At 40.7% G+C, this 25,239-nt stretch overlaps 1 protein-coding gene across 1 annotated transcript in view; it reads right to left on the reverse strand.

Annotated features, from left to right (window-relative positions):
* The window catches only part of MCM10 (minichromosome maintenance 10 replication initiation factor), a 38,872-nt gene that overhangs the window by 8,134 nt on the left and 5,499 nt on the right, over nucleotides 1-25,239 (reverse strand). Inside the window, exons 4-18 of the mRNA XM_008705442.2 lie at nucleotides 24,802-24,903; nucleotides 24,523-24,660; nucleotides 22,538-22,712; nucleotides 20,305-20,470; nucleotides 18,576-18,743; nucleotides 16,672-16,788; nucleotides 15,045-15,244; nucleotides 13,049-13,149; nucleotides 12,279-12,389; nucleotides 12,073-12,193; nucleotides 10,018-10,246; nucleotides 8,796-8,937; nucleotides 8,046-8,164; nucleotides 6,183-6,296; nucleotides 3,837-3,982 (exon numbers count right to left, since the gene is read on the reverse strand). Coding sequence (XP_008703664.1) covers nucleotides 3,837-3,982; nucleotides 6,183-6,296; nucleotides 8,046-8,164; nucleotides 8,796-8,937; nucleotides 10,018-10,246; nucleotides 12,073-12,193; nucleotides 12,279-12,389; nucleotides 13,049-13,149; nucleotides 15,045-15,244; nucleotides 16,672-16,788; nucleotides 18,576-18,743; nucleotides 20,305-20,470; nucleotides 22,538-22,712; nucleotides 24,523-24,660; nucleotides 24,802-24,903 — 2,149 coding nt within the window. The remainder of the gene's footprint in view (nucleotides 1-3,836; nucleotides 3,983-6,182; nucleotides 6,297-8,045; nucleotides 8,165-8,795; nucleotides 8,938-10,017; nucleotides 10,247-12,072; nucleotides 12,194-12,278; nucleotides 12,390-13,048; nucleotides 13,150-15,044; nucleotides 15,245-16,671; nucleotides 16,789-18,575; nucleotides 18,744-20,304; nucleotides 20,471-22,537; nucleotides 22,713-24,522; nucleotides 24,661-24,801; nucleotides 24,904-25,239) is intronic.

The raw sequence follows: 25,239 nt of genomic DNA on the forward strand, positions 1-25,239 counted from the left end.
GCAAATGTTGAGAACTCGTTCTTTCTGATAGCTGAGTAATATTCCATTGTATATATGGACCACAACTTCTTAATCCAGTCATCTGTTGAAGGGCATCTCGTTTCCTTCCACGATTTAGCTATTGTGGATAATGCTGCTATGAACAGCGGGGTGCATATGGCCCTTCTCTTCACTACGTCTGTATCTTTGGGGTAAACACCCAGTAGTGCAATGGCTGGGTCATAGGGTAGCTCAATTTTTAACTTTTTAAGGGACCTCCCCACTGTTTCCAGAGTGGCTGTACCAACTTGCATTCCCACCAACAATGTAGGAGGGATCCCCTTTCTCCACATCCTCTCCAACAATTGTTGTTTCTTGCCTTGTCTATTTTTGCCATTCTAACTGGCGTAAGGTGGTATATCTCAGTGTGGTTTTGATTTGAATTTCCTTGATGGCTAATGATTTTGAACATTTTTTCATGTGTCTGTTAGCCATTTGTATGTCTTCATTGGAAAAGTGTCTGTTCATATCTTCTGCCCATTTTTTGATTTGTTTATTTGTTTCTCACGTATTGAGTTTGAGAAGTTCTTTGTAGATCTTGGATACCAGTCCTTTATCTGTAGTGTCATTTGCAAGTATATTCTCCCATTCCATGGGTTGCCTCTTAGTTTTTCTGACTGAAAAACCACCAACTTAAAAAGTAGACAGAAACAAGGAAAAAGAAACAATGGGAAGACCTAAGAACCAGAAGACAAAAGATAAAATGGCAGTAGTAAATCCTTACCCATCAATAGTTACCCTAAATTTAAATGGATTGAATCCATCAGTCCAAAGGCACAGAATGACTGGATGGACAGAAAACGACCCAACCATATGCTGCCTACACGGGTCACGTCTCAGCTCTAATGACACACACAGGCTCAAAGTGAAGGGATGGAACATATATTAATAAATTAGACACATCTCAAATAATGTAATTTTATACCTCAAGGAACTAGAAAAAAAAGAATTAAGCCCAAATTTAGCAGAAGGAAGGAAATAATAAAGAACAGAAAAAATAGAGACGAGTAAAACAAAAGATTGACACTAAGAGCTGAGTCTTTGAAAAGATAAACAAAATTGACGAACCTTTAGTTAGACTAAGAAAAAGAGAAGCCTCAAAATTAGAAATCAAAGAGGAGACAACTGATACTACAGAAATACACAGAATCATAAGAGATGACTGTGAAAGATTATATGCCAACAAATTACATAACCTAGAAGAAATGGATACATTTCTAGAAACCTACAACCTAAGACTAAATCAAAAAGAAACCAAAAATTTAAATAGACCGAAATGAATAAACCAGCATCACTTTGATGCCAAAACCAGAGAAGGATACCACAAAAAAATAAAAAGGTAGATGATATCTCTGATGAACATAGATGCAAAAATTTTCAATAAAACATTAGTGAATCAAATTCAAGAACACACTTAAAGGATTATACACCATGACCAACCATAGGATTTATTCCTGGGAGGTAAGGAGAGTTCAACATACACAAATCAATAAATTTAATACACCACAACATCAATAAAATAAAAGATAAAAATCACATGATCATCTCAATAGATAACAGAGAAAGCACAAAATACAGCACCCTTTCATGATAAAACCCTTAACAGATTGGGTATAGAAGGAACGTACCTCAATATAATAAAAGTCACATATGACAAACTCACAGGTAACATTATACTCAAAAGAGAAAAAATGAAAGCATTTCCTCTAAGATCAGGAATAAGACAAGGACTCTTATTCAGTATAGTACTGGAAGTCATAGCTAGAGCAATTAGGCAAGACAAAGAAATAAAAAGCATCCAAACTGGAAAGGAGGAAGTAAAACTATTGCTATTTGCTTATGACATATCTTATACATAGAAAATCCCAAAGAGTCAATCAAAAAATCATCGTAGTTAATCAACAATTTCAGTAGAACAGCAGTATATAAAATCAACAAACAGAAATCAATTATGTTCCTTTACACTCAGGATACACTCAAAAACAATAAAAAGCTTACTAATAAATCTAATCAAGGAAGTGAATGGAAATCTATGAGACTTTCCTGAAAGAAACTGAAGACACAAATGAATGGAAAGATACCTCAGTTCATGGATCTGAAAAAACTGATATTGTTATAATGGCCAAACTTATTTGTGGAACATAAGGAATAGCAGGGAGGACATTAGGAGAAGGAAGGGAAAAACAAAGGGCAAGGAAAACAGAGGGGGAGACGAACCATGAGAGACTATGGACTCCGGGAAACAAACTGAGGGTTTCAGAGGGGAGAGGGGTGGGGGGATGGGCTAGCCTGGTGATGGGTATTAAGGAGGGCACGTATTACATGGAGCACTGGGTGTTATATGCAAACAATGAATCATGGAACACTACATCAAAAATTAATGATGTACTGTATGGTGACTAACCTAACATAATAATAAAAAAAACCAAAAAAACTCAGGGAACAAAAGCAAAAATCAACAAATAGGATCACATCAAATCAAAACTTCTGCACATCAAAATTCACAAGTAACAAAGTGAAAAAACAACCTACAGAACAGGAGAAAATATTCATCAGCCATCTATCAGACAAGGGGTTAATATCCAAAATATATAAAGAAGTCAGTCAACTTAATAACAACACATTAGTAAGCTAAAGGATAAGATCGTACAATGAAGAAAAGATATCTACTCACAGTCATAGTAAACTGGAAATAAAAAGGATTTTCCTTAAGTTGGTAAAGATTATACTTGGAGGAGAAATTTGTGAAGGATATATTCACTTTAAGATAAAGATCAAGAAATAGAAGCCCACTATCATCACTGTTATTTAACATAGTTTTGGAGGTCTGCCCAACCCTTTCAGAAAAGACAAAGAAATAGAGGGTGTAAGAATGGGAACAAAACAGGTAAAATTTACTTTACTTGCAGATGATCAACTATATAGAGAAATCAACAAATTACTGGCAGAAGAGTCTAATAAGCTTGCCAGAGGCAAGATCACTACATAAAAAATCAATAACTTTTCTCCACACCAACAATAAACAACTAAAAAATATATTAGAACATAAACTGCCATTCAGAATATCAATAAAAACGATGACACATCTAAGAATTAAGAATACTCAACATTTCAGTGGAGATAATTTTAAAAATTAATAAAAGCCATAGAGGATGGGATGAATAAATGGGAAGCTACTCCATGATCTTAAAAAGGGATGATTTCATACATAAAAGACATTAGTCCCCACAAAATTGTTTTATTCATTTAATGTGACCCTAATTCTGCTTCTGAGTGGGGTGGTCCTTAGACCAGTGCTCTGAGAACAACTAGAAAACCTGAATGAACTAAATACCCTAAAGGAAGTATGAACCACTGTGGGAGAACCCCAATCTCCATCAACAGTTCTGTGGGTGGTCCTCCACCAGGATAAGACCCAGACTGTCAGCTCCCCGCTGGGCCCAGAGTCCACCAATGCTCCCAGGGCAAAAATGGCCACAGCAGTTAGCTCATCACTCCACAATTCTACCCTTTCTGGTTCCCTAGTTTTTGTCCCAGCAACTCCAGGAACTTCAGAGAAATGACTTCTTTCATTCAACAAACATTTTTGAGGACCCACTATGGGCTGGGCATTATACTAAGTATTGGGGGTAAAGCAGTGAAGAGGGCAGGACCCCTTCCCTCCATGAGCTTTTAGGGATGGCCTGAAGCTGTAAGAGGCATGGAAACAAGGCCTGACCCTCAAAACAATGTTCCAGTAGAACGGCATCACATGGGAACTGGAAAGAGGGTTCAAGAATGACAAGCAATTCTCCTACCTGCAGTGCTTTTTGGGGAGCCTATCCAGGGAGATGCTTCTGTTTCCACAGGGACACTTGAAAAACCTCTTTAGGCCATCATGCCAGTGGTAGTCGTGCTGCTCACTGACGCAGGTCTCCAAAGGCTTGAAGTGGGTGTAGGCACACTGCATAAAATCAACAGGAGGGCATACGTCTGTCAAGAGCTTTGCAGGAGAAACTGGCTAGCTGCTAAGAAGGCAATCTGTTCCATGAGAACTTCTGTTTTCTCACCAGCACCCAGGCAGGTGTGAGCAAAGCAACCACCTTATCTAAGAGCTGCGGTGATTTCTAGAGTCCCGCAGACTGACGCCACTGTTTCTTGTATTTGCCACAATTTTTGGTCAGGCATGAAGTACACAATAACCTTCCGTAACATCAAGACAAAAGTACTGGTAACCTCTCGATAGCTTCATCAGGTCTGTCCTAAATTCACTGCTGTCACTTGGTGATAGGACACTGACACTAGGGCCTATTCAGTAGCCCTTTTATTTCCTCTTAAAAAGCCTCAGAAAAGGATATAAGCTTATTACTCCTATTTCATAAGCAGCAAAACCAAGCAGAGATATTAATAATTCACTTGTAATTTTGATCCTCACAAGGATTGAATAGAATAGGAAACAATAAGCAGCATCCAGACTAAGAAACAGAACCTCCCCAGCTCTCCTGAAGCCCTTCCCGTGCCCCCTTCCAGGCACTGCTCCCCCTACACCCCAAGGGTAATCACTATCCTGCTTTCTAACAGCAGAGATTCATTTACCTGGTTTTGAATTTTGCATAATTAGAATTGTATGATACATTTAAACAAAAAAGAAAGAAAAAGGAAGGAAGGAAGGAAGGAAGGAAGGAAGGAAGGAAGGAAGGAAGGAAAATGATGGGTGAACGCTGAAACAGCTGCTAGGACACAGCACTGTGGTTTCTGGTAATCAGAGTCTAGACAAGTAACTTTTGGTTTTGGCAGCCTCAGAAATACAGAACAGAATGGTACACCAGCTGTGGTAGGCAGAACAGCCACCCCCTGCCCAAGACATACACACCCTACTCCCTAGAACCCAAAAGCATGTTAGGTTACATGGCAAAGGGGGACCAGGGTTGTTAGTTAATTGATCTTAAAATTGGGAGATGATCCTGGATTATTGGGTGGGCTCAATGGAATCATAAGGGCCCTTAAAAGTGGAAGTGGGACTCCACAGGGAGGAGGCCGGAGGATGTAAGAGGGCTCGGCCTGCTATGGCTGGCTCTGAAGATGGAGAAAGGAGTTGCAAGCCAAAGAATACGGGTGGGATCAAGAAGCTGGGAAAGGCAAGGAAATGGATTCTCCCTTAGAGCATCCAGAAGGAACGCAGTCCTGCCAGACCTGGATTTTAGCCCCATGAGACAAAGAGACTTCTGGCCTACAGAAGTGCAAGATTATAATAAAGTTGTGTCATTTAAACTATCAAGGTGGTGGTTATTTGTTTGAGCAGCAATGGGAAACTAACACACCAGCTACGTCCTTAGGTTTGCTGTTTTGTCAGAGTACAAGCTATTATCTGAAGTAAAACCTTTATTTATTCTGAACTTTCCCAGGGAAGCCCTGCCTTTTGGTGATAGCCGGTTTAGGGCTGTCCCCTAAATGTAAAGGAGGGTGTTAAGGTTTAAAAGGAATAAAGACAGAGAAAACTGTACTTGGTAAGCTAAGTCTCTTCCTCCTCTTACGTATGCTTACGAGGAGGATTAGCCAAGCAGGATAAAATGAATGGTAATGGAAGGATACGGTTCTGCAAGAACTATTTCTTGGTCCTATTTTATCAGTGTTGAAGGACAGGGGGTTTATCATCTTCTAATAGACTTAGTGTAAAAATTCTGCAAACATAGAAAATTATGCAATTTACACTTTGCCTTGAGATTCAGTTTAGCTGGCTAAGCCCTGAGTAGAAAGGGACAATAGTAGTTGCTCCTAACATGTGATGCCAAAGGAAATCATTCACCCAATGTCCCAGGACTGTGAACCGTAAACTGAAGGTGTGCTAGAAACTTGAGAAGGATGGGTAAGAATAACTTGGGTCTAATGGACAAGGCTTGCCTGCAGAACCAGGACCTGTGGTTAGATAAAAGGAAAATCTCACCACCAGTGCTCCGCCACCAGAGCTTGGAGGCCAAGTAGACAGGCAGCCAGGTCCTTGGCTGTCGTGAGCAGTTTGCTTTCCAGCCTAACTAAATGACCTGTGCAGGACTCCAATCACAAGACATGGCCCCATATCCCATATATCTCCACGTTCTGCTGAGTCACAAGAGGTCACAACAGCTCCAAACAGGGCCCAGGGTTAGAAGCATCTCTCCACTCACCGTCTTGCATGTCACTACTCGACATTTCACTTCTCTGATGCTTCTCATCTTTTCTTCCATTTGTTCCTTTTTCACCAATGGCTCAAAATAGCGTTCCTGCAGTTCAGCCTCAGCCTGGAATGACAAGGCATACAAGAGACCTTGCACTAAATCCAACACGTACTCAGGCACCAATTCAATAATAATAAACACAGCCAAAGAGACAAGCTAACTATATGAGGATACCTGATAAGAGCTCAAAGAACTGCAAACCAAAAGATGATCAGAAGTAGACATAAGCTCTTATTTTTCCAAAAACTAATATGAAAGCATCTGGTGATTTTTAAAACACCAGATACAAACTGAAAATACTAACATCATTAACATCTCACCGCGTCAAGTGTGTGCACCAGAAGGCATTTTTTTCTCCTGGGCACATACAAACTCAAGCTATGGAAGGTATTCAGTGCCTCCCCACTTAGGACAGTCCAGTCTATTCGATACTGTTTGCCAGACCAAGCACTTGGCAGGAGCAGTTCCTAGTTGTTTGGAACAACAGGGAGTAGGTGTGAGGGCAGAGAGAGGCTGACAGCAGAAGGTGGTCACAGCTCGGGAGTTAGTGCAGCTGCACAAGGCCCGAGGCCTCTGGTGGCCACAGAGGCCAGGAGCTCAGCTCTACAGCCTCTCAGGGTCAGCCCCAGCTTCTCTCCTGGCCAAGTTTCAGGCTGGTAGAATAGTAAAATATACAACTATCTCATTAGTCAGTAATCGAAAGAGCAGAGCATTCAGAGTACTGGCACTAAATGGGAACAGTACCGCCCCCATGGAGATATTGTGAAAATTGGTGGGAGCACTTTGTGTTTTGGTCATCCCAATGATTGCTACCCCTGCTACTCGCAGCGACCGGGGAGGCTGCACCTACAATGCACGGAACAGTCTCTCCATATGAAAGGATTCTTCTGACTATTCTAGAAGGTACCCATGTGGATGAAAAACCCAATTATAACCCTCAAACCTAACTGCTTTACGTACAACCCTATAATATTTGTGCATAGTTCAAATATATATTGAATATGCCAAGAGTACAACTAGGTAACTCCTGTGTATACAGAGGGACAACTGTAGTTCGGTGTCTTCAAAGGTTCCCTAGATTATTCACGGTTTAAAAAAAAAATACACTGTCAAAGAAACAGACCCATGGTATTTAAGTCACCAAAAACACACACCTAAAGGAGCCTTCATTTCTACTTGTCTCATTTACATTTATAATCCAACCCTCTAAAAACTTCATTATTTCTTCTGGGATAGTTGTGCCTACATAGTAACATAATCAAATATATATTTTTAATATAAATATTTTCTTTTTTTCTTATTTATATCACACGTAGGATATCATATTGATATTCTTAAAAATTGTAGTTAGGTAATTTATATTATCCAAGAATTTTATTTCAGGATAATAAGGGAGCAATTCAAAATACACAGGATTGAGAGCAACTACCCCCAATGGGTTGGTAACTACTGATTTACAGTATTTGAAATACCAATATAAAAATACTTGAATGGAATAAAAATTCCTTCCCATATAGCAGAACAGAAAAGAACAGCTATAGCGGTGAACCACTTAAACATCAATTCAAAGCCATAACTACAAGGTAACATTTTTATAACATTGAGGTCCATTAAAATAATGATAAATGATATTCTTCAATTCAAGGACAGGGGCAAAGCTAAATTCCATCAGAAGTATTCCTGTTCTTCAAAGTCAACTCAGACATATAACTACATCTTGGTTGAGGTAGAAGAAATAGATTCTTAGTCCCATGACAAAGTGCCTGGCATCTGGAGGGCATCTCTATCATTTCTGACCTTTTGAGCTCTTACCTCTTTGAGCAGTCCCGTGTGCTTTGACTTTGCTTTTAGGATTTTCTGAAATTCCTCAGATTCCAGGTAGGTAAGTTGTTCTCTCCTTTTTTTCCTGGCAGGCTCCAATTCATCTTCAGCTAGAGCAGAAAGGAAACACAGCAGCTGTCAGAGGAATTCCAGGAAGCAATGAACCTCATGGACTCAGCTTCCTCAAATTATCTCCGTCCCTGCCAACCAAGCCCTTCACACTTCATTTACCCCACTAGGTACCAGCAGAGGAAAACTCCTTAGGAGTGAGCAGAGGAAGTAGGGTGTAGAATATGGGGGATGGCAGATTTGACCCTGGATTAGAATCTCTTCCACCTTTAGATAGGAGCGGACTATGACGATAGGTAACATCTACAAAAATCCTTTTTACAAATTAATGGTAAAATGTGACTGTCAACTTCAGAGTCTTCAAAGTAAAAACGGCAATTTGCAAACAAAGAAATTCTACTTCTTTGAAAGTAAACCTTTGTACTAATATATCTGTACAAAGATCCAATGAGTAATCTTTTTCTTAAGTTTTTAGATTGTGCATAATTTCATTTCAATTTAATGTGATTATAGCAAAGCAGTCAGTTCCAGCTGTAGAGATCCTATTTAGGTTTTGTACAGAGAGGCCAGTTTAAGTAAAACAACGACTTTTGGCCTCAGGGATGGTAGTTATGGTTTAGAACATCTCACAGATGGCAGCCTTCCCACTGCTAACTCTGAAATCCACAGTACCTTGAGGAGAAAAGGTGTTCTTTTCTACACGTTCCTTCACTTCCAGAACATCCTGGGGGTCCTTTTGCTTCTTTTTAATGTTGTTTGGGTCTGTTTTTGTAAGAATCTGGCCTTTTGCTCTTAATTTGGTTATAGCCGCTAACTAGAAAATAAAAAAGGAGATAAAAATCTTAAAGACGACACAGTTATCTATAGCTCTATGTCCCTTTTTTAGTTTTTAACCACTGAATTCTCAAATATAAATCAGCAAAAAAGATCTTCTCTTTGCTTCGCATTATTAACCCAGTTATTAAAATTTTAAAGCATGGAGACAGGTCTCTAAGCTAATAAAGTTTCAGCTTAAATATCAAGTTAAACATCAGTTACACTCTGGGCTTCAGGACCTACAAAGGAACCACACAAACACTGTGGAAGTTTGTTTTGCAACCAGACAGAATGAGGACAGGATTCTAGCTCTGCCACTTACTAGTTTGTAACCTTACACAAATTACTTAATTTTTCAGCCTCAGGTTCTACATCTATAAAATGGAGATGACAGTGTTTACTAGGCTGTGCAGATGAAATGAGAGAATGCGTGCAAAGCATGAACCTATACAGAACAAACAGCATGTGTGTATACATCACGGGTACACGTGCAACTGTTTTGTTTTACAGTTTATTTTTTCAGTAAGCTCTACACCCGATGTGGGGCTTAAACTCATGACCCCGAGATCACACGTGCAATTGTTATCACTATCATTACTGCAGGTGCAGCAGTGACTTATGACTAGCCTTTGCCCTTTGTGTGGTGACAGCGGCTAACTAGAACAAAGAGAAGTCAGGCTCTCCTCGGGGCTCAGGGTGACTCAGGAAGGGGAGAGGGGGGTTTCTGAGCACTCCCAACTCCTACGTCAATCAGAGCAACCTAGCTCCTTTGTAAGAGTTCTTTTAAAGAAGGATTCTTTAAACCACCATTTTACAGTCTTGCCTTAACAATTTCCAGAATCTGTTTCCCTCGGGCCAGCCTCAGGCGGAACAGTGTGGAGAATGGGTAATGTTCTTGGATTAAATCACTGGCATTATGTTGATACCATTATCCCTTGAAATTCCTTGGACTCTAATTATCATGATCAATAAATAGCTATTACGGTCTGTCTTTCCTGATCATAGACATACAAAGTTTGCAACTCCAGCTATGTCTTACAGAATGCAAATTCAAAGGTTGAAAATAGATGTCACTTACCTTTTTGGCTTCTGCTAAAGCACTCAGTTTTGGTCTTGGTGGTGGTGACTCATCAAAAAAGAGAACATCATCACCTTCTGAGATGCCTCGCCCAAGCTTGGGCATCTGTGTGGCTGGCGTTCCTTCCAGGCTGGGCAACGCAGCCCCCGTTTTCAGAGACTGAGAAGGGGCCCGTTGAGAAGAGGAAGGCACAGCTGGGCTTTCAACCCCACCCGAGCTTTGGAGAAATCTTTAAAGAAATAGGCAGTTACAAAATATGCAGACTGGGACACTGTAGGCTAGGCCACCAAGCTGACAAGTAGTCATTAGTAAAATAGCTGCCCCTCCTCGGTCAAGAATTCAGATTAGCACTGAGAACATGCTGGCTTTGCTACGTCTGGTTAACTGATTATTCACTGATAAGCTCTCATCATTTTACCAATTTAGAACTGATTACTATTTTTGCCAACTGGCTTTCTAGTGGGTCCCTCTCTATAGAACACAGTCCTGAAGGTGAGATGTGGGCTGTATTCCTAGCTCTCTGGTTAGCTGGGACTTGCAGGAACTCACGGAATTTCTCTATATTTTAGTTTATTGGAAAGAGATAACACAAAAATACATCTGAAAGTCCTTCACAGAAAGATGCTATAATTCACATGATAATTTCTTTTGGAAACTTAAAGGCTATTGAAAAACAACAGTTGCCACAAACTATGTTGTCCAGAACTCTTATTTTATAGATGAAGAAATTGAGGCCCAAGACGCTACTGCTCATAAATGACAGGCTGAGGACTAGTACCAGGTAACCCCAGGCCAGGATTCTTTGCACTACCACATGTCCTCTCCTGTAACCTGCCTGTGAAACCTACCCAAAGATATGTTTTGTTTGGCCAGCAAAATTCTGAAAAACTTCCAACCGTAAGACCTTTATTTATTTATTATTTTTTTAAGATTTTATTTATTTATTTGACAAAGAGAGACAGCCAGCGAGAGAGGAAACACAAGCAGGAGGAGTAGGAGAGGAAGAAGCAGGCTCCCAGTGGAGCAGGGAGCCTGAAGTGGGGCTTGATCCCAGGACCCTGGGATCACGCCCTGGGCCGAAGGCAGCTGCTTAACGACTCAGCCACCCAGGCACCCGAACTGTAAGACCTTTAAATGGGCAGGTGCCCCCTACTTCACACAGGGCCACAACTCCATGTATCTATTTACATCACCTGTAGCCACATGAAGAACACCTCCACAGATAGTCTACCAGCACCTCAAACTCACCTGCCTGAGGCCAAATCTATCTCTGGATTTTTCCAAAGAATTTCCTAGTGACTTAAAGTTGACTTCCTGTTTATTGAACCATGTACCCTTCAGTGGCCCAGATTTAGGACAGTCTAACTGTTTCAAGGGGGGCAGAACACGTGTGAGTACAAACCTGACTCCACCACCAACCAGCTCTCTGGCACTCTGTTACCTGACTCATAAAACAAGGATAACAGCACCTCACAGATTATGGTAAGGCCCAAGTGAGACACTGTATTTATGTCGTGCACAGCATGCTCTGTACATGTTAAGCATCTGACCACTATTCTGATAACTTGAGTTATGAATCTTTGATTCATCCGCCTACTGCACCATTTTCCACTTGTTTTTGCCTCTAAAATGACTCTCCACTTTCAATGCCTCATTTTTCCTATTTACCCGAACAACTGCAAAATCTACTCACTGGCTTAGCCTGTAATTTAAAAACCAATTGTGGTAGAACTAAGAAATGAGAGCAAACAGGTCAACAGTCGCCTTCCCCTTTTCGCAAAACCCTCTTCAAGTGTTCCTTCTTTCTCTTCTTCCCCGGGGTGTTAATTACTGTAACCTGTCCCACCTGGTCTCAAATTCATTAGCATGAGTCAGAAATACAGAACTCGAAAGGCTATCTTCTTAGGTTCTGTTAAAATCACTTTTGAACTTCCAAAGTTAAAAAGGTAGCCAACCAGCCAAATCTAAAGCCACATTTTGGAAATCCATTATAACATTCTGAGGATCCCTGAGAGGAGCTATCTAAATAGGGAATATTAAAGCAGCTATTCTTACCGTTTCTGTATTTCTTCTGATCTCTTCCTCCTCATCTCCAGCATGTGCTGCTTCTGCTGCTTCAAGAGGGCTGATGCCGAGACAGAAACCTGGAAAGCAGGTTTCGGGCTCCCCGTCACCCCTGAAACATAAACCACAGACTGAGGGGCTCCGAGGGGCCTGGGGAGCACGGACATGAGGCTAGAGCAAGGGCAGGCTGACTCTACCTGATAACCTGGCTTTGGCTAAATGTTGTTTTAAGTTTCTGGCTCCAAACGTAGGCAAGTCCATCAGTTCCCTGAATTCCTCAGAGCAAGACAAGCTCTTCTGGGGTATTCCTGGAATATACAAACATCAGCTTTAGAGGACTCAAAAGCTCTGGCAGTTTGAGATTATGCGACGTCACTTTTAAAACTCTGTGCGTTCACAGAGTTCACTTCATTTGTAAATGAAGTAGATGGAATGCCAAGAGAAAAAAAGAATCCTTAGCCTCTAGTAGATTGGTAGGACTGTGAAGGCATGACAAAGATCTTATTTCAAGCCAGTGTCTGTAGGGTCATTTCCTACACTATGTCTGGGGTGTTCGCTATGGGTAGGGTCTGTGCTAGGCCCTCACCACTGCTAGGAATAAAGCCCCAAGTGAAAAGGGCAGAGGTGCCACTCTTTGACTTAGACCTGTTTTAATAAGAAGGTAACTGATGGGTTTCACCAGGAACCTGATACTACCGATTCTAATGCTGGACATTAAGAGTTAGACCAAATACACGAAGAAAATTTATAAAGCATCTACTCAAAGACTCGGCCATGATTAATATGCTGTTTTTCCTTAAGATGCTGCCAAGCAAGCCTGATTGCTTCAGCTTAGGCCACATCACTCACTAACTATAGTGACAAGTGGATATTTATAACTTAGGGCATGAACAACTGTGACCATTTTCAATCCAAAAGACTACATATTTAAGCTGCAGAAAGAAATACAGTATTGAAAAACAGTTACCAAGTTTTTGTTGGGTTTCCTGAATGATCAAGTCTGTCCCCTTAACGACCAGATTAGTCAGAGTGGTTTGAATCTTCTTTTTAGGAGCAACAGCAGCTGCACTGAAATGACAAGTCACCCCCCGCAAAGGAAAATCACCAAAATTCAATGCTCTGATGAGGTACGGGCACAGAAGTATTCCTTTATTACAAATTGTCAATGTTTCTCAAAGCACTGTATAAGGAAACTTTCTTAATACCATGATTCTACAGCATAGCTGTTGAATACATTATGTCAGGCAACCTGCAAATTTGGTGGAGGCCATTCTGGAAAAGCAATATGGCAAAAGAAATAAAAAATATGCCACCACTTCAATCAAGCAGTCTAGGAATTTATCTTAAAGAAATTAAGAACTAGGCAGAAACAGGATATTAATGGGCTAAAACATTGTTTGCAATGTTAAAAGTTAGAAACACCATTAATGAGGGGCGCCTGGGTGGCACAGCGGTTGGGCGTCTGCCTTCGGCTCAGGGCGTGATCCTGGCGATCTGGGATCGAGCCCCACATCAGGCTCTTCTGCTGTGAGCCTGCTTCTTCCTCTCCCACTCCCCCTGCTTGTGTTCCCTCTCTCGCTGGCTGTCGCTATCTCTGTCGAATAAATAAATAAAATCTTTAAAAAAAAAAAAAAAAAAAAAAAAGAAACACCATTAATGTTTATTCACAGGGAATGGTTTTATCAGAGAGCCATGTAAAAGAAGACGATGTGGCCACTAAAAATAATGCTGTAAGTGCATATTCGATAAGGAAAGCATTAATTATTTTAAGGGGAGGGGAGAGTTGCAAAGTATAGGTCCAGTATGATCTCATTTTATATTACTGGAAATTTATACATATGGAAAAAAAAACCATCTAAAAGCATATACAGCTGTGTGTGTGTGTGTGTGTGTGTGCGCGCGCGCGCATGTGTTCGTAGACAGCAAGGAACTAACGATTATCTTGGTGGATTACACCTGGTTTTTATTGTCTCCTTTTGACTGAACTGTATATATACAGAAATATTTTTATAATGCAGGAGTATTGCTTTTTGCAGTTTCAAAAAATACAGGCATTATTTTAAATCTTAAAATGTGTTCAATATGACAAGTTAGGCAGGAGGTGAGAGTCCTCTTGCTCAATTTCTGTTAGCCTGGGAACAAAATGTTTTGTTCTTGGACGAGCGGTAGCTCCTTTGTTGACAGGTCCCAAACCGGCCACGTCTACAGATGTACTTTCTTCCCAATGGTGAAAAGGCCATCAATCACCTACTTCAGGGACTCTCTGGAGGGCCTGGGATCCCCAGAAGAGAGGTCACGGATGTCTGCCTCAGCAACACCCCACTCCTGTGTAAGGCTTAACTGCTATTAATTCATGGAGTTAAATGTGGGTTCCAAGCGGTCTGCCACCTCACTGTCATATTCGGGAGGGAAATGACTTACAGGATGCCAACACTGGGATTAACATACTTTTTTTTGTTTTTAAAGATTTTATTTATTTATTTGACAGAGAGAGACAGCCAGCGAGAGAGGAAACACAAGCAGGGGGAGTGGGAGAGGAAGAAGCAGGCTCCCAGAGGAGAAGCCCGATGTGGGGCTCGATCCCAGAACGCCGGGATCACGCCCTGAGCCGAAGGCAGACGCCCAACGACTGCGCCACCCAGGCGCCCCTGGGATTAACATACTTTTAACGGCCATAGAATCAGCCCTGACAACGTTGCACTATTTACACTAGAAGCCAAAGAAGAAGTGTGGGCTCCGTGTTAAAGACCATCATTACACAACTTACCTAATTTTCCCGCTCCTATGTTTTCCTCTACCTGGGAATAAAGGCGGTTCTTGTCTACCTTGTTCCAGGCCATGAATTTATGAAAGATAAAACCTGTACAGGTCTTCTAGGACCATTACAGAAAAGTACAACCATTGGGTTTTTTCTCATAAGGAGATAAGCAAGATCCCTGTCCCGAAAGAAGCCCCGGACTTACATTGAGGCTGCATACGATGCAGAAGAAACCCCTCCATAGTAAAAACCATCCTGACACAGCCGCTCTCTTAGGCTGGTGCCTTTGCGGGCAAACCTCTTCGGAATTCGTCCTCCGGAGAAGGTGGACTGCAAGTCGGCTCGCCTGGCACTGAGCTTCTTGTACTGGGCCTGGATGTGGTACTGACAGTACTCACAGTCATTCTGCAAAAGGAAGAGCAGCTGCATCAGGACTAGGGTGACACACCAGGGCACAGCATCAATAAATACTGTTGCTTTCTCCCAGCTTCATGGGGCACTATTGAGTGTAGAGCCCCCCCCTACTGACCTCCAAGGCCATTCGTCAAGTGCAGCACCACAGCAATTTCCCTGAAATTCCCCTAGATGTGGCAACAACGAGGTTTTAATGATCACACTGCTATGTGGAAATCTGTCAGGCACTTCCCGCTGAGACCTCTATTTCCAGCTATTTCCCTCCTGCTATTTCCTGCTCACTAGCTCATCTGTTAGGCAGGAATGAGGGAACTAAAAGGACATGAAACCAAAACTTGCCCTTTAATCTGTTCAGCGAGCTCGAAGTAGCATCACTTCACATGTACTAGGATGGCTGTCATCGGTGACAGACAAAACAAGTGCTGGCCGGGATGTGGAAAAAAATGGAAGCCTCCTTTCTGCTGGTGAGAATATAAAAGCCACTTTGGAAGCCAGTCTGGCAGTTCCTCAAAAGCTGAAACATGGGGTTACCGTGCAACCCAGAAATTCCAGGTTATATACCCAAGGAAACTAAAAACATCCATCCATCCGCATAATAACCTGTACAAGAATGCTTATAGCAGCAGTATTCATAATACGTCCACTGACTAATGAATAAACAAAACTGGTCTATCCATACAATGGAATATTATTCAACCACAAAAAGGAATGAAGTACTGATGCATGCAACAACATGAACGAATCTCGAAAACATCATGCTAAGAGAAAGCCAGACACAAAAGGCCACATATTGTACAATTCCATTATATAAAATGTCCAGAGATGGCAAATCCAGACAGACAGAAAGCAAAGCAGTGCTTACCAGGGGCTGGGGGAAGAGGGTAATAGGGGATGACTGCTAATGAGTATGGGTTTTTTGGGGAGGGAGTGAGAGGGGGTCTAAAATTACATAGTGGTGATGGCTGCACACCTCAGTATTAAAACTACTGAACTGTACACTTTAAAAGGGTGAAGCATGGTATGTGACATATCTCAAGTTATCATGACTATTATTTTTTAAAAAGTTCTAAAAAATATATGTTGGCATTCAGAGACTAAAATAAGGTTTTTAGTGCATTTCATCATAGTGTTTGAGCTCTGGCACTGTTCAGAATGAGGAGAAACTAAAATTCCATCTTCCTTATACCTCCTAGTCAGTTGGCAGTAAAAGATCACTTTCCTGAGAGGTTAAATCCCTCCCTTGTCCTCACTTTTTTAAACTGGCAGTTACTAACCACACACTGAATTTTCTTACTTTGGTGCTTCCTGTTGTGTAGGAAACTCTGTTCCAAATTGATTGTTACCGCTACGCTATCTACGCTCTATTCCCATTAGATCCTGTCTTCAGCAGGAACCATCCCAACAGAGCAGAAACCAACCAAATTAACAGTCTGTGTACATGGCTGTCCATTCTTCTTCTTTGCTTTACAGGTTCCCAGGTCAAGAGCTTCACCCATGATTAAGATCTTCTGAGGATGATCAATAGACAAACATACCTGCAGAGAAGACACAGGGCAGGAGTTAAAAGCCAGCAAAGGTATGGCCTTTCATCAGCAAGAATGAGTACGAGGCTGGTTGGTGGGAGTTAGCAAGGCGTTAGTAGTCTACAGGAATTAGAAGCCAGGACCCTGCAAAACAGCTTTAGGAATGGGAGGTATAGAAGACATGTTCAATTCTCTACCCAGTATCCATTCTCTCCTGCGTCTCTGCTGTAGAATCTGGATTTCATTTGGGCTGGCCAATGCTCAGCCTCAGGTGATAGATCCTGTTCATTTTCCCAGCATCCCTTAAAGCTAGTAATGGTCATGGGGCTGTGTTCTGGCCAACGAGACTAACACAAGGGTTCCCAACCAAAGCAGACAGGGTGGGGCAGGCTCACTCCTGCACTGAATGGTAATGTGAGGGCAAGAGCTTCAAAGCCATCCAGTGACCAAGAGGAGAAGGCTGAGAGGCTCACAGACACTGGCCCTGACATCACTACATTGCCTTGTTGGGATTATTTATTATAGAAGATAAACAAACCCCAATGTTAACCATTAAAACAAACTGTAGTGTGGAGCACCTGGATGGTGGTGTCGGTTAAGCATCTGACTCTTGGTTTTGGCTCAGGTTGTGATCTCAGTGTCGTGATTGACACCCGCCCCGCATCCAGCTCCAGTTAAGATTCTCTCTCCCTCTCCCTTTGCCCCTCCCGCTCGTGCCCTCTCTCTCTCTCTCTAAAATAAATAAATAAATCTTAAAAAAACAAAACAAAACAAAAACCTGTAGGGAAGTTTTTCTGTTACTTGTAGCCAAACACATTTGAACCAACAGATGAAGATTTGTTGCCATTCTCTGGTGAAAGGAAGAAAAGAAATAACTTTGCCTCTCACAGATCTCAGTCTGCAACAGCAGGGAAAACTCTATTGCTGCTTGAGAAGATGAAATCACTCTGATTCTAAGTTGCAGCTATGGCTGTACAACTAACAGGGCAAAGTCCTGCCAACTATAAAATCCTGCCTGCTCGATGCCGCCAACGGAGATCTATGGAAGAGATGTAAGGAGACCTGAGCAGTGGGGCACCTGGGTGGCACAGCGGTTAAGCGTCTGCCTTCGGCTCAGGGCGTGATCCTGGCGTTCTGGCATCGAGCCCCACATCAGGCTCCTCTGCTATGAGCCTGCTTCTTCCTCTCCCATTTCCCCTGCTTGTGTTCCCTCTCTCGCTGGCTGACTCTGTCTCTGTCAAATAAATAAATAAATAAATAAATAATCTTTAAAAAAAAAAAAAAAAAAAAAAAAAAAAAGGAGACCTGAGCAGAACAGTTCAAAAAACTCCAGGAAACTTGGAACTAATGTGAAAATATTTAATGAAAAAAGCTGTTATGAAACATTAAGAGTAGATGGAAATTCAGAATATTGGTGGTGAGGAACAAACAAAAAATCAGATTAATGGAGATATATAAAAGCATGATTCAGTATCTGGAGGTAGACCAGTTTTTGATAGAACTTGGCTAAGCTGTAAAGACAAGAAGGGAAGGAGGGAAGGAAGGAAGGAAGATGGACGGAAGGAAGGAAGGACAGAAGGATGGAAGGAAGAAAGAAAGAGCAAAGGAACGAAGGAAAGAAAGAAAGAAAGAAAGAAAGAAAGAAAGAAAGAAAGAAAGAAAGAAAGAAAGAGAAAGAAAAAGAAAGAAAGAAAGAGAAAAAAGAAAAGAAAGAAGGAAAAAAAGAAGGAAAGAGGAACAGACAGACAGAAGGAAGGAAGGAAAGACAGACAGAAAGAAACCATGGAAACAATTCTTACCTCATCTGAACCATCCTTGGGCTTCATGGGGTTAGCGTTGAGCAGCCCTATGACAGTACCCTGTTCAGTCTTCCAGAGTTCTTTGTGAACTTCTCCAAACAAGAACAATGACACATACCGTGTCAGGTCACGGAGATCATTCAGTCGCCAGATACTAAATGTTTTCCCCTGAAACAAATATTTTTATTTTTAATAAATTTTGCACAATGGGTTATACTGTCTCCATTTATGGTTCAAGTGCTCTACTGTGGAAACATATAAACTACCCTGACTATATAATCTTGAGAATGTCTATTCATTATAAATTAGTCCTCTCTCTAGGCTTTAGTATTTATTACCTATCTCATTTTAGAAATGAAGGTGAAGTCAGGCAAGCCAGTAGGACACATGTTAGTGAAGTCTTTAATTCTCAGGTCTAAATAGTCAATGGGATAGCACAGCCTTCTAACTGTGCACGCACACAAACACACACAATATTAAAAGGACTAGTGGAAGTTTTGCACTAGCATTTAATAACTTACTGATGTAAATTTAGTGAATCTATTATTTATCCCTGATTATTATATTAATATTAATAAAAAGGTATCAGCTCTGTGCTATTCAATCTTTGCCTAGAAGAAAAACAAAAGCATCATTTAAAGACAACTATCTATGTTTAATTGTAAAATTTCAGAAGTATTATATATCTGAAGAAATGCAACTCAAAATGCCGACCATTTATAAAAAACTTCCACTTTCACAGTTTTTTTTTTAAACAAAATAAATTGAATATTGAATTAAGCTATTTCACACAGGGATCCCAGAACAGGGGTGGTTATAGGTTATGGTGAGGTATTGACTGGATTCAAGTGTTACATAACTATGCTTCCATGGATTTGTACAATGCCTTTCTTGGAAGGGTCCAGATAAGATTTCACACCTATTATTTCAATGTCATTATAGCCACTTGTGACACAATTAAGAACTTAATCAAATGAACCAGATGTGTTCACATTCACCTTGACAGTCAGAGGGCTAGATCAGGATCCACAGAACAATCTTGGGTTGACCAAGATCTCAATTAGAGAACGAAATCAAGACTGAGCATGATTAAGCATAGTATTTGAGAGCTGGGAGAGAATTCTGATATAACCAAAAGCCAATTCCTTCCTTTTACAAAGAAGGAAGTGGAAGTCCTTAAATATGAAAGGTCAACCTAAGTTCACATAGCTAGGGAAATTGAGGCTCAGGACCCAGGTTTTCTGACTTGCCAGGCCACAAAGTCATCTTTCTGTTACCTCCCGTTACCAAGTGCAATTTTAAAACCTTTAGATCTTTTGTAATATCCACTGCGCTGGCACAGGTCGGCAATTTCAGAACTTCTGAGATTGACCTCTTCCTTCTAGGCATGCTCTCATGAGCATCTGGGAACTTGGCCTCTCCCCCACAAACGGGATGACAGTGTCACAGGGGTCACCACATGCACCCCCAAAACAATGACAAGTGAAATGCAGCAGGAATGATACAGTGAAAAGTCCAAGGACTCTGTATACCAGATCTTTCATAAGTAGGACATTCTTTATGTATTTAACCTCCAGATAGCAATCCAATGATGGTGAGGCAATCTGTGAACTTACTAGCAGCTTTTTCAAAATAAAATACTGATGGGCTTAAGGTAGAGAAATCAAGAACACAAGCACCCACAGTCAGCTTGTGATAGAGCAGCTAAGAAATCAGTAAGATGGCTTACACTATTACAACTCTGTGGAGTGATTTTCTTCAATATAACTCCAAAAGTCACCCAGTCTACTTCTTCTAGCTTCTCACTTGCCATCTTTTCCTTGAGCTGAGACAGTCTGATCAGTTTTCGGCCAACCATTTTCTTGTTCATTTCTGTGGAGGACACTCGAGGCCGCCTGAGGTCAAGAAACCAGCAATGATTTGATTATAATTCTAATAAGAGATTACCTGGCACTGTAGCAGGTTGGTTAGAAAAGATGTTATGGGCAGAAATCTTCTCTGAAGTACCTGTTCTAAGGGGGATTTTGTTATGTAGTATGGATAAAGCAAAGATTTTTATGGCAGATAAAAAAATAAGATAATTTTTAAAGCTAGTTTATGCTTCCTTGGATAGAGAACTGGAGCTTATACAGAAAATAAGAAAGACTGCACACTCTTTAAGGTCTTAAAAATTATAATGTATGTTACACTTGTCTTTTAAAAGTAATCTCTTCTGACTTTAATACAAAACATGAATTAATATTAAAAATATTTATGGGGCGCCTGGGTGGCTCAGTCATTAAGCATCTGCCTTCAGCTCAGGTCATGATCTCAGCATCCTGGGATCGAGTCTCACGTTGGGCTCCCTGCTCAGCAGGGAGTCAGCTTCTCCCTCTCCAGCTCCCCCCTGCTTGTGTTCCCTCTCTATCTCTGTCAAATAAATAAATAAAATCTTAAAAATTAAAAAAAAAAAAGATATTTAAATTTCACCAATTCTGCCAGAATTTCACAGGGTCTCCAATTTCTAATTGGGCTTTTTTTTAACCCAACATTTTCATTTAACAATAAATAGAGGCTTCGAATCCAGCTTCAGTTAATATATTCTTACTCCTAATGACTGGCCAAACACTTGTGGATTTGTAAAGGTTGTTTTTCTCTAGGAGAATATTAATACCTATTCCATACTTGATCATATTATATGTTCAACGACGAAAGAAAACAGAAAAACATGACATTTAACTATTTCAAAGGTCTTTAGGAAGAGAAAGTCATAAAGCTAACTCTGAAGAAATGAAAAATATTCAGGAGAAAAACACTGATGCAGGTGGAGAAATCCTTTTCGTGACCTGATTCCTGAGTGAATAGGTTACTCTCATGTTACTGCCCTTTGGAGTATTTTCAGGGCCAGAATAATTACAAAGAGACTCAAACAATTGTGCAGTCCCCTAAGTCTGTAGGCCGCTCAGCAGCTCTGGCTGAGGAGTTTTGACTTTCGTGTACCTCCACTCAATCCACGTGTGCAGTGCACTCCCATTAGCACCATCTTTCTCTGTGGGGAATTTCAACTGCGAACTCACTGGGGCAGGCAGGACCATCTTGGTAGGGGGATGTTTACCTTGGAAAAAAAAAACAAAAACCCAGGGTGCCCTCAGTGGGAACCACAGCTTTTACTGCATCTCATCCCACAGATTGTCTCAGATGTAATTGAGTACTTTCTTCTGATTTTGGAGTCCAGAGTCTTTACAATAGACTCTGACACCTACTCGTTCTCCCCCTACTCAATAATATAGAATTTAAGACCCTAGCAGTTTTAGTTTAGATTGACAAGGGTTAGCTGTCCTAGAGGGATTGCACTTAGCTACTCAGAGGGACTGCACGAAAAGCAATCTGGTCTCAGAGTAAGGATCACTGCTCTGCCCGCGGCTTCGACAGATTAACAGAGATACAATGGAGTAGCAGTATGCAGCAAAGAAGATTTAAAAGGCTTTTAACTGAACTGATCCTGGGATTTATTCCTATTTTAACCGAGTATCTTAATTTCCCCACAGTTATAACTGAAGTAAAGGGCATAAATTTGCCTTAAAAGTTATGAGAAGGAAAAAGAGCACAGATACTTTTCTTAACATTAGTATTACAAGAAGGTACTACTATTCTGGCTAAACTGTGTATACCTTTATGGATTTAAAAATAGTCTCTATCACTGTTTCTCATTAAATAACTCTTATTTATTTGTCCACTTCCTTTTTACAGATACATTATCTTTTATTCCTCATGTAAACAAGAAAAAGGCTTCTGTAAACACTTCACATGCAAACTGTACTGAATGCTATGGCTCGTCTTACTGCCAAGTTTTGCCAAATTCAAGAGCTGGTGGTGTTAAGTAGATCTGCTGTACAGACACATTATTTCTACAAGGCTCAATCCTTGGGAAGGATGACAAGTGGGCCATGAAAACAGAGTGAGAGGTCTTTATACTTACTGACCTGAGCCTCAGGCCCGAGAAGGCTTCCACGGAGACCACTGTCTGAGCTGGTTCTCCAGAACTCCTGGGGGTCCCTGCGCTCTGATCTCTGGTCAACCCACTAGGTTTGTTTCCAGGAGTAGTTCGGAGTGGTTGGGGAAGTGTACTTGTCATCCTTGAAAACGAGCTTTTGGACTCTAGAAAATTATCATAAAAGTTAAGTGAAAGGAAAAATCACACTGATCCTTACAAAATTTGTTTTTATAGAATTGGTTCTTTTTAAATCAACATATGCAATAACCAAATCTTGAGAACAAAGGAAGCCCACAAGACCATTTCTGTACTACCCTCCAAACCTCTGCAGTGTAACCCAAAAGAACTTCCTGTGACAACAGAAAGGTTATACACCAATGTTGTCCGATACGGGGGCCACCAGCCACTTAAAATGGATTAGTGTTTCCAAAGAAATGAATGTCTAATTTTATTTAATCTAATTTAAACTTAAAAAGCCAAATGTAGCAGGGGGCAGCTGTATTACAGTGCTGCTCTCAAACACAGTTCCTTTGTGCAATGACATTTACTGAGTATTTCCCATACACAGAGCGCTGTGGTAGACTCCACGAGGAAGTAAGGGCCCTCCTTCAGGAACCAATGATTAGTGATTTGTGTGCAGATCAACTTCTACCTGAAGAAAACCCAGTTAGCTCCCTTTTGTTTGTTTGTGTCTGGTTTCATCTCATTCCATTCCGTTCCATTTCATTTTATTTGTGGTGGTGGTGGTGGGTAACTAGGGGGACCAGGGTATTCTGACTTGCTTGCATTAAACATCCCCAGTGTGGCTAGTTTTCTTACTTTAGAAGTATTTGAATTGCATGGTGCACTGGGTGTTATACACAACTAATGAATCATCAAGCCTTACATCGGAAACCGGGGATGTACTGTATGGTGACTAACATAATATAATAAAAAATCATTAAAAAAAAAAAAAGTATTTGATAATGCTCCTAAAGGTCGGAAAACTTGGATATTATCCTTAACAAATATCACTTTCTCTGAAATAACATTGTGGTGTTTACCTTCAAAGAGACATTGGGTCACAGCTCCCAAGCTGGGAGTCAGGACAACTCCAGAACTTTAGAATCTCTAGAAAGCCTGCCCATGCCTCACCCCCTCAAAACTAAACTTTGGACACTACCTAATGAAATACCTTGGTAATGCCAAAGGTCCTAAAGGGAAGGATGCCATTCATAAGTGGATACATGAAATATATAATTTATGTCAAATGTGAACATGGAGACGCCGTTATTTTCTGCTCTCGTGTCATGTGCCACTGCTATTCAAAAGGGCCTTTTTGAACATGAGTGGTCAATAATATGCTGCTTACTCTGAGTAACCATTTTGTCTTAGATCTTCCAAAGCATTATTACCATGCACAAACCGGGGCAATGCAACAAAATCAATACATAGGGCTCATACATATTTTTCATTTTAACTGAGCGCTGAACTAGAACTATATTTGAATATACATCTCTACTCCAGGCAAAGAAGTCTTTTCTAAAGAATGGACCCTCTGCTTTAATACAACCTGGCTTCAAATAAAACTTGGTCATTTTAAAAGGAATCTGTGCCTCAAACTCAGAGGCCCAAAGATTCAATCTCTGGATTAGCAATAAGAACTCAATCCAGTGGGTGTACTTACTACAATTCAAGTCAACTATAAGGCTATAGAGTTTTAAAAAATTCAACTCATTGTTTTAGTAAATACAGTTTCTCTTTACCTAAGGATTTTCTAAGCACTCTTGAGATGTAGAGCAAGATTACAAAATACAGCATATGGCTCTCATTCCCAACAAACTTACTTTTCTCAATGGGCAGATAAGACAGACCCCTGGCCCTCCCCAACCAACAGATATGACAGTGCCCCCAGCAGACAGATATGATAGTGCCAAATTGAATTTTAAATAGAGTAAGAGTAGTGAAAAACCAGGAAGGCCTCGAGTACTACACCTGCTGGTGAAACCTTTGGTGTCCGAGCCACCCGCTTGTTTTTTGGTAGAGCAGGGACATCAAGCTCTGCAGAAAAGCAAGTCGACTCCTGAATTCTCTGAACTTTCTTCTCTTTAAGAGGGGGGCGTGGCGACATCTCTATTAAAAGAAAAAGAAATTGACAAAGAAAATTTAGAAAGGGGCTCAAAAGCTATTTTACCAGCAGCTAGATGCAGAAATAATGCTATAATTTCTTAATAATGGAATTGCATACTATTCCTAGAATTACAGTTTGATTACCAGATTTAGGCAGAAGGGGTGGACTTGCAGGCTGCTTAATTGTTGCTATTTTTAGCTGTTCTTGTAAGGATTTCATCTGTTCTTGCAACTTCCTTAATTCATCTAGGAAAGAAAAATATATTGATTTAAGATCCACAGCAGAAAAAAATATTATACAATATTATAAAAATGTTGGAATTATTTTTGGTGTCCACTCCCCACCTTGAAACCCTGAGACCCACAATATAATCACATGCTGAGAACTACAATTAACTTTTGCACTTCAGAGAGGTCCCTCAGAGAAATAAAATTTGCATTTTCAATAATCAAGCCTTTAATACCTAAATTAGTTATGAATTGGTACTACTGACAAACATCAGATACATATCCCCAGTTAATAATCATTCCCTGACACCTAAAAACTTGTTATCTCATAAACTGAATACCATAATTAATACA

This window comes from Ursus maritimus, unplaced genomic scaffold (assembly GCF_017311325.1).
Source record: "Ursus maritimus isolate PB19 unplaced genomic scaffold, ASM1731132v1 scaffold_31, whole genome shotgun sequence".
NCBI classification, from domain to species: Eukaryota; Metazoa; Chordata; class Mammalia; order Carnivora; family Ursidae; genus Ursus; species Ursus maritimus.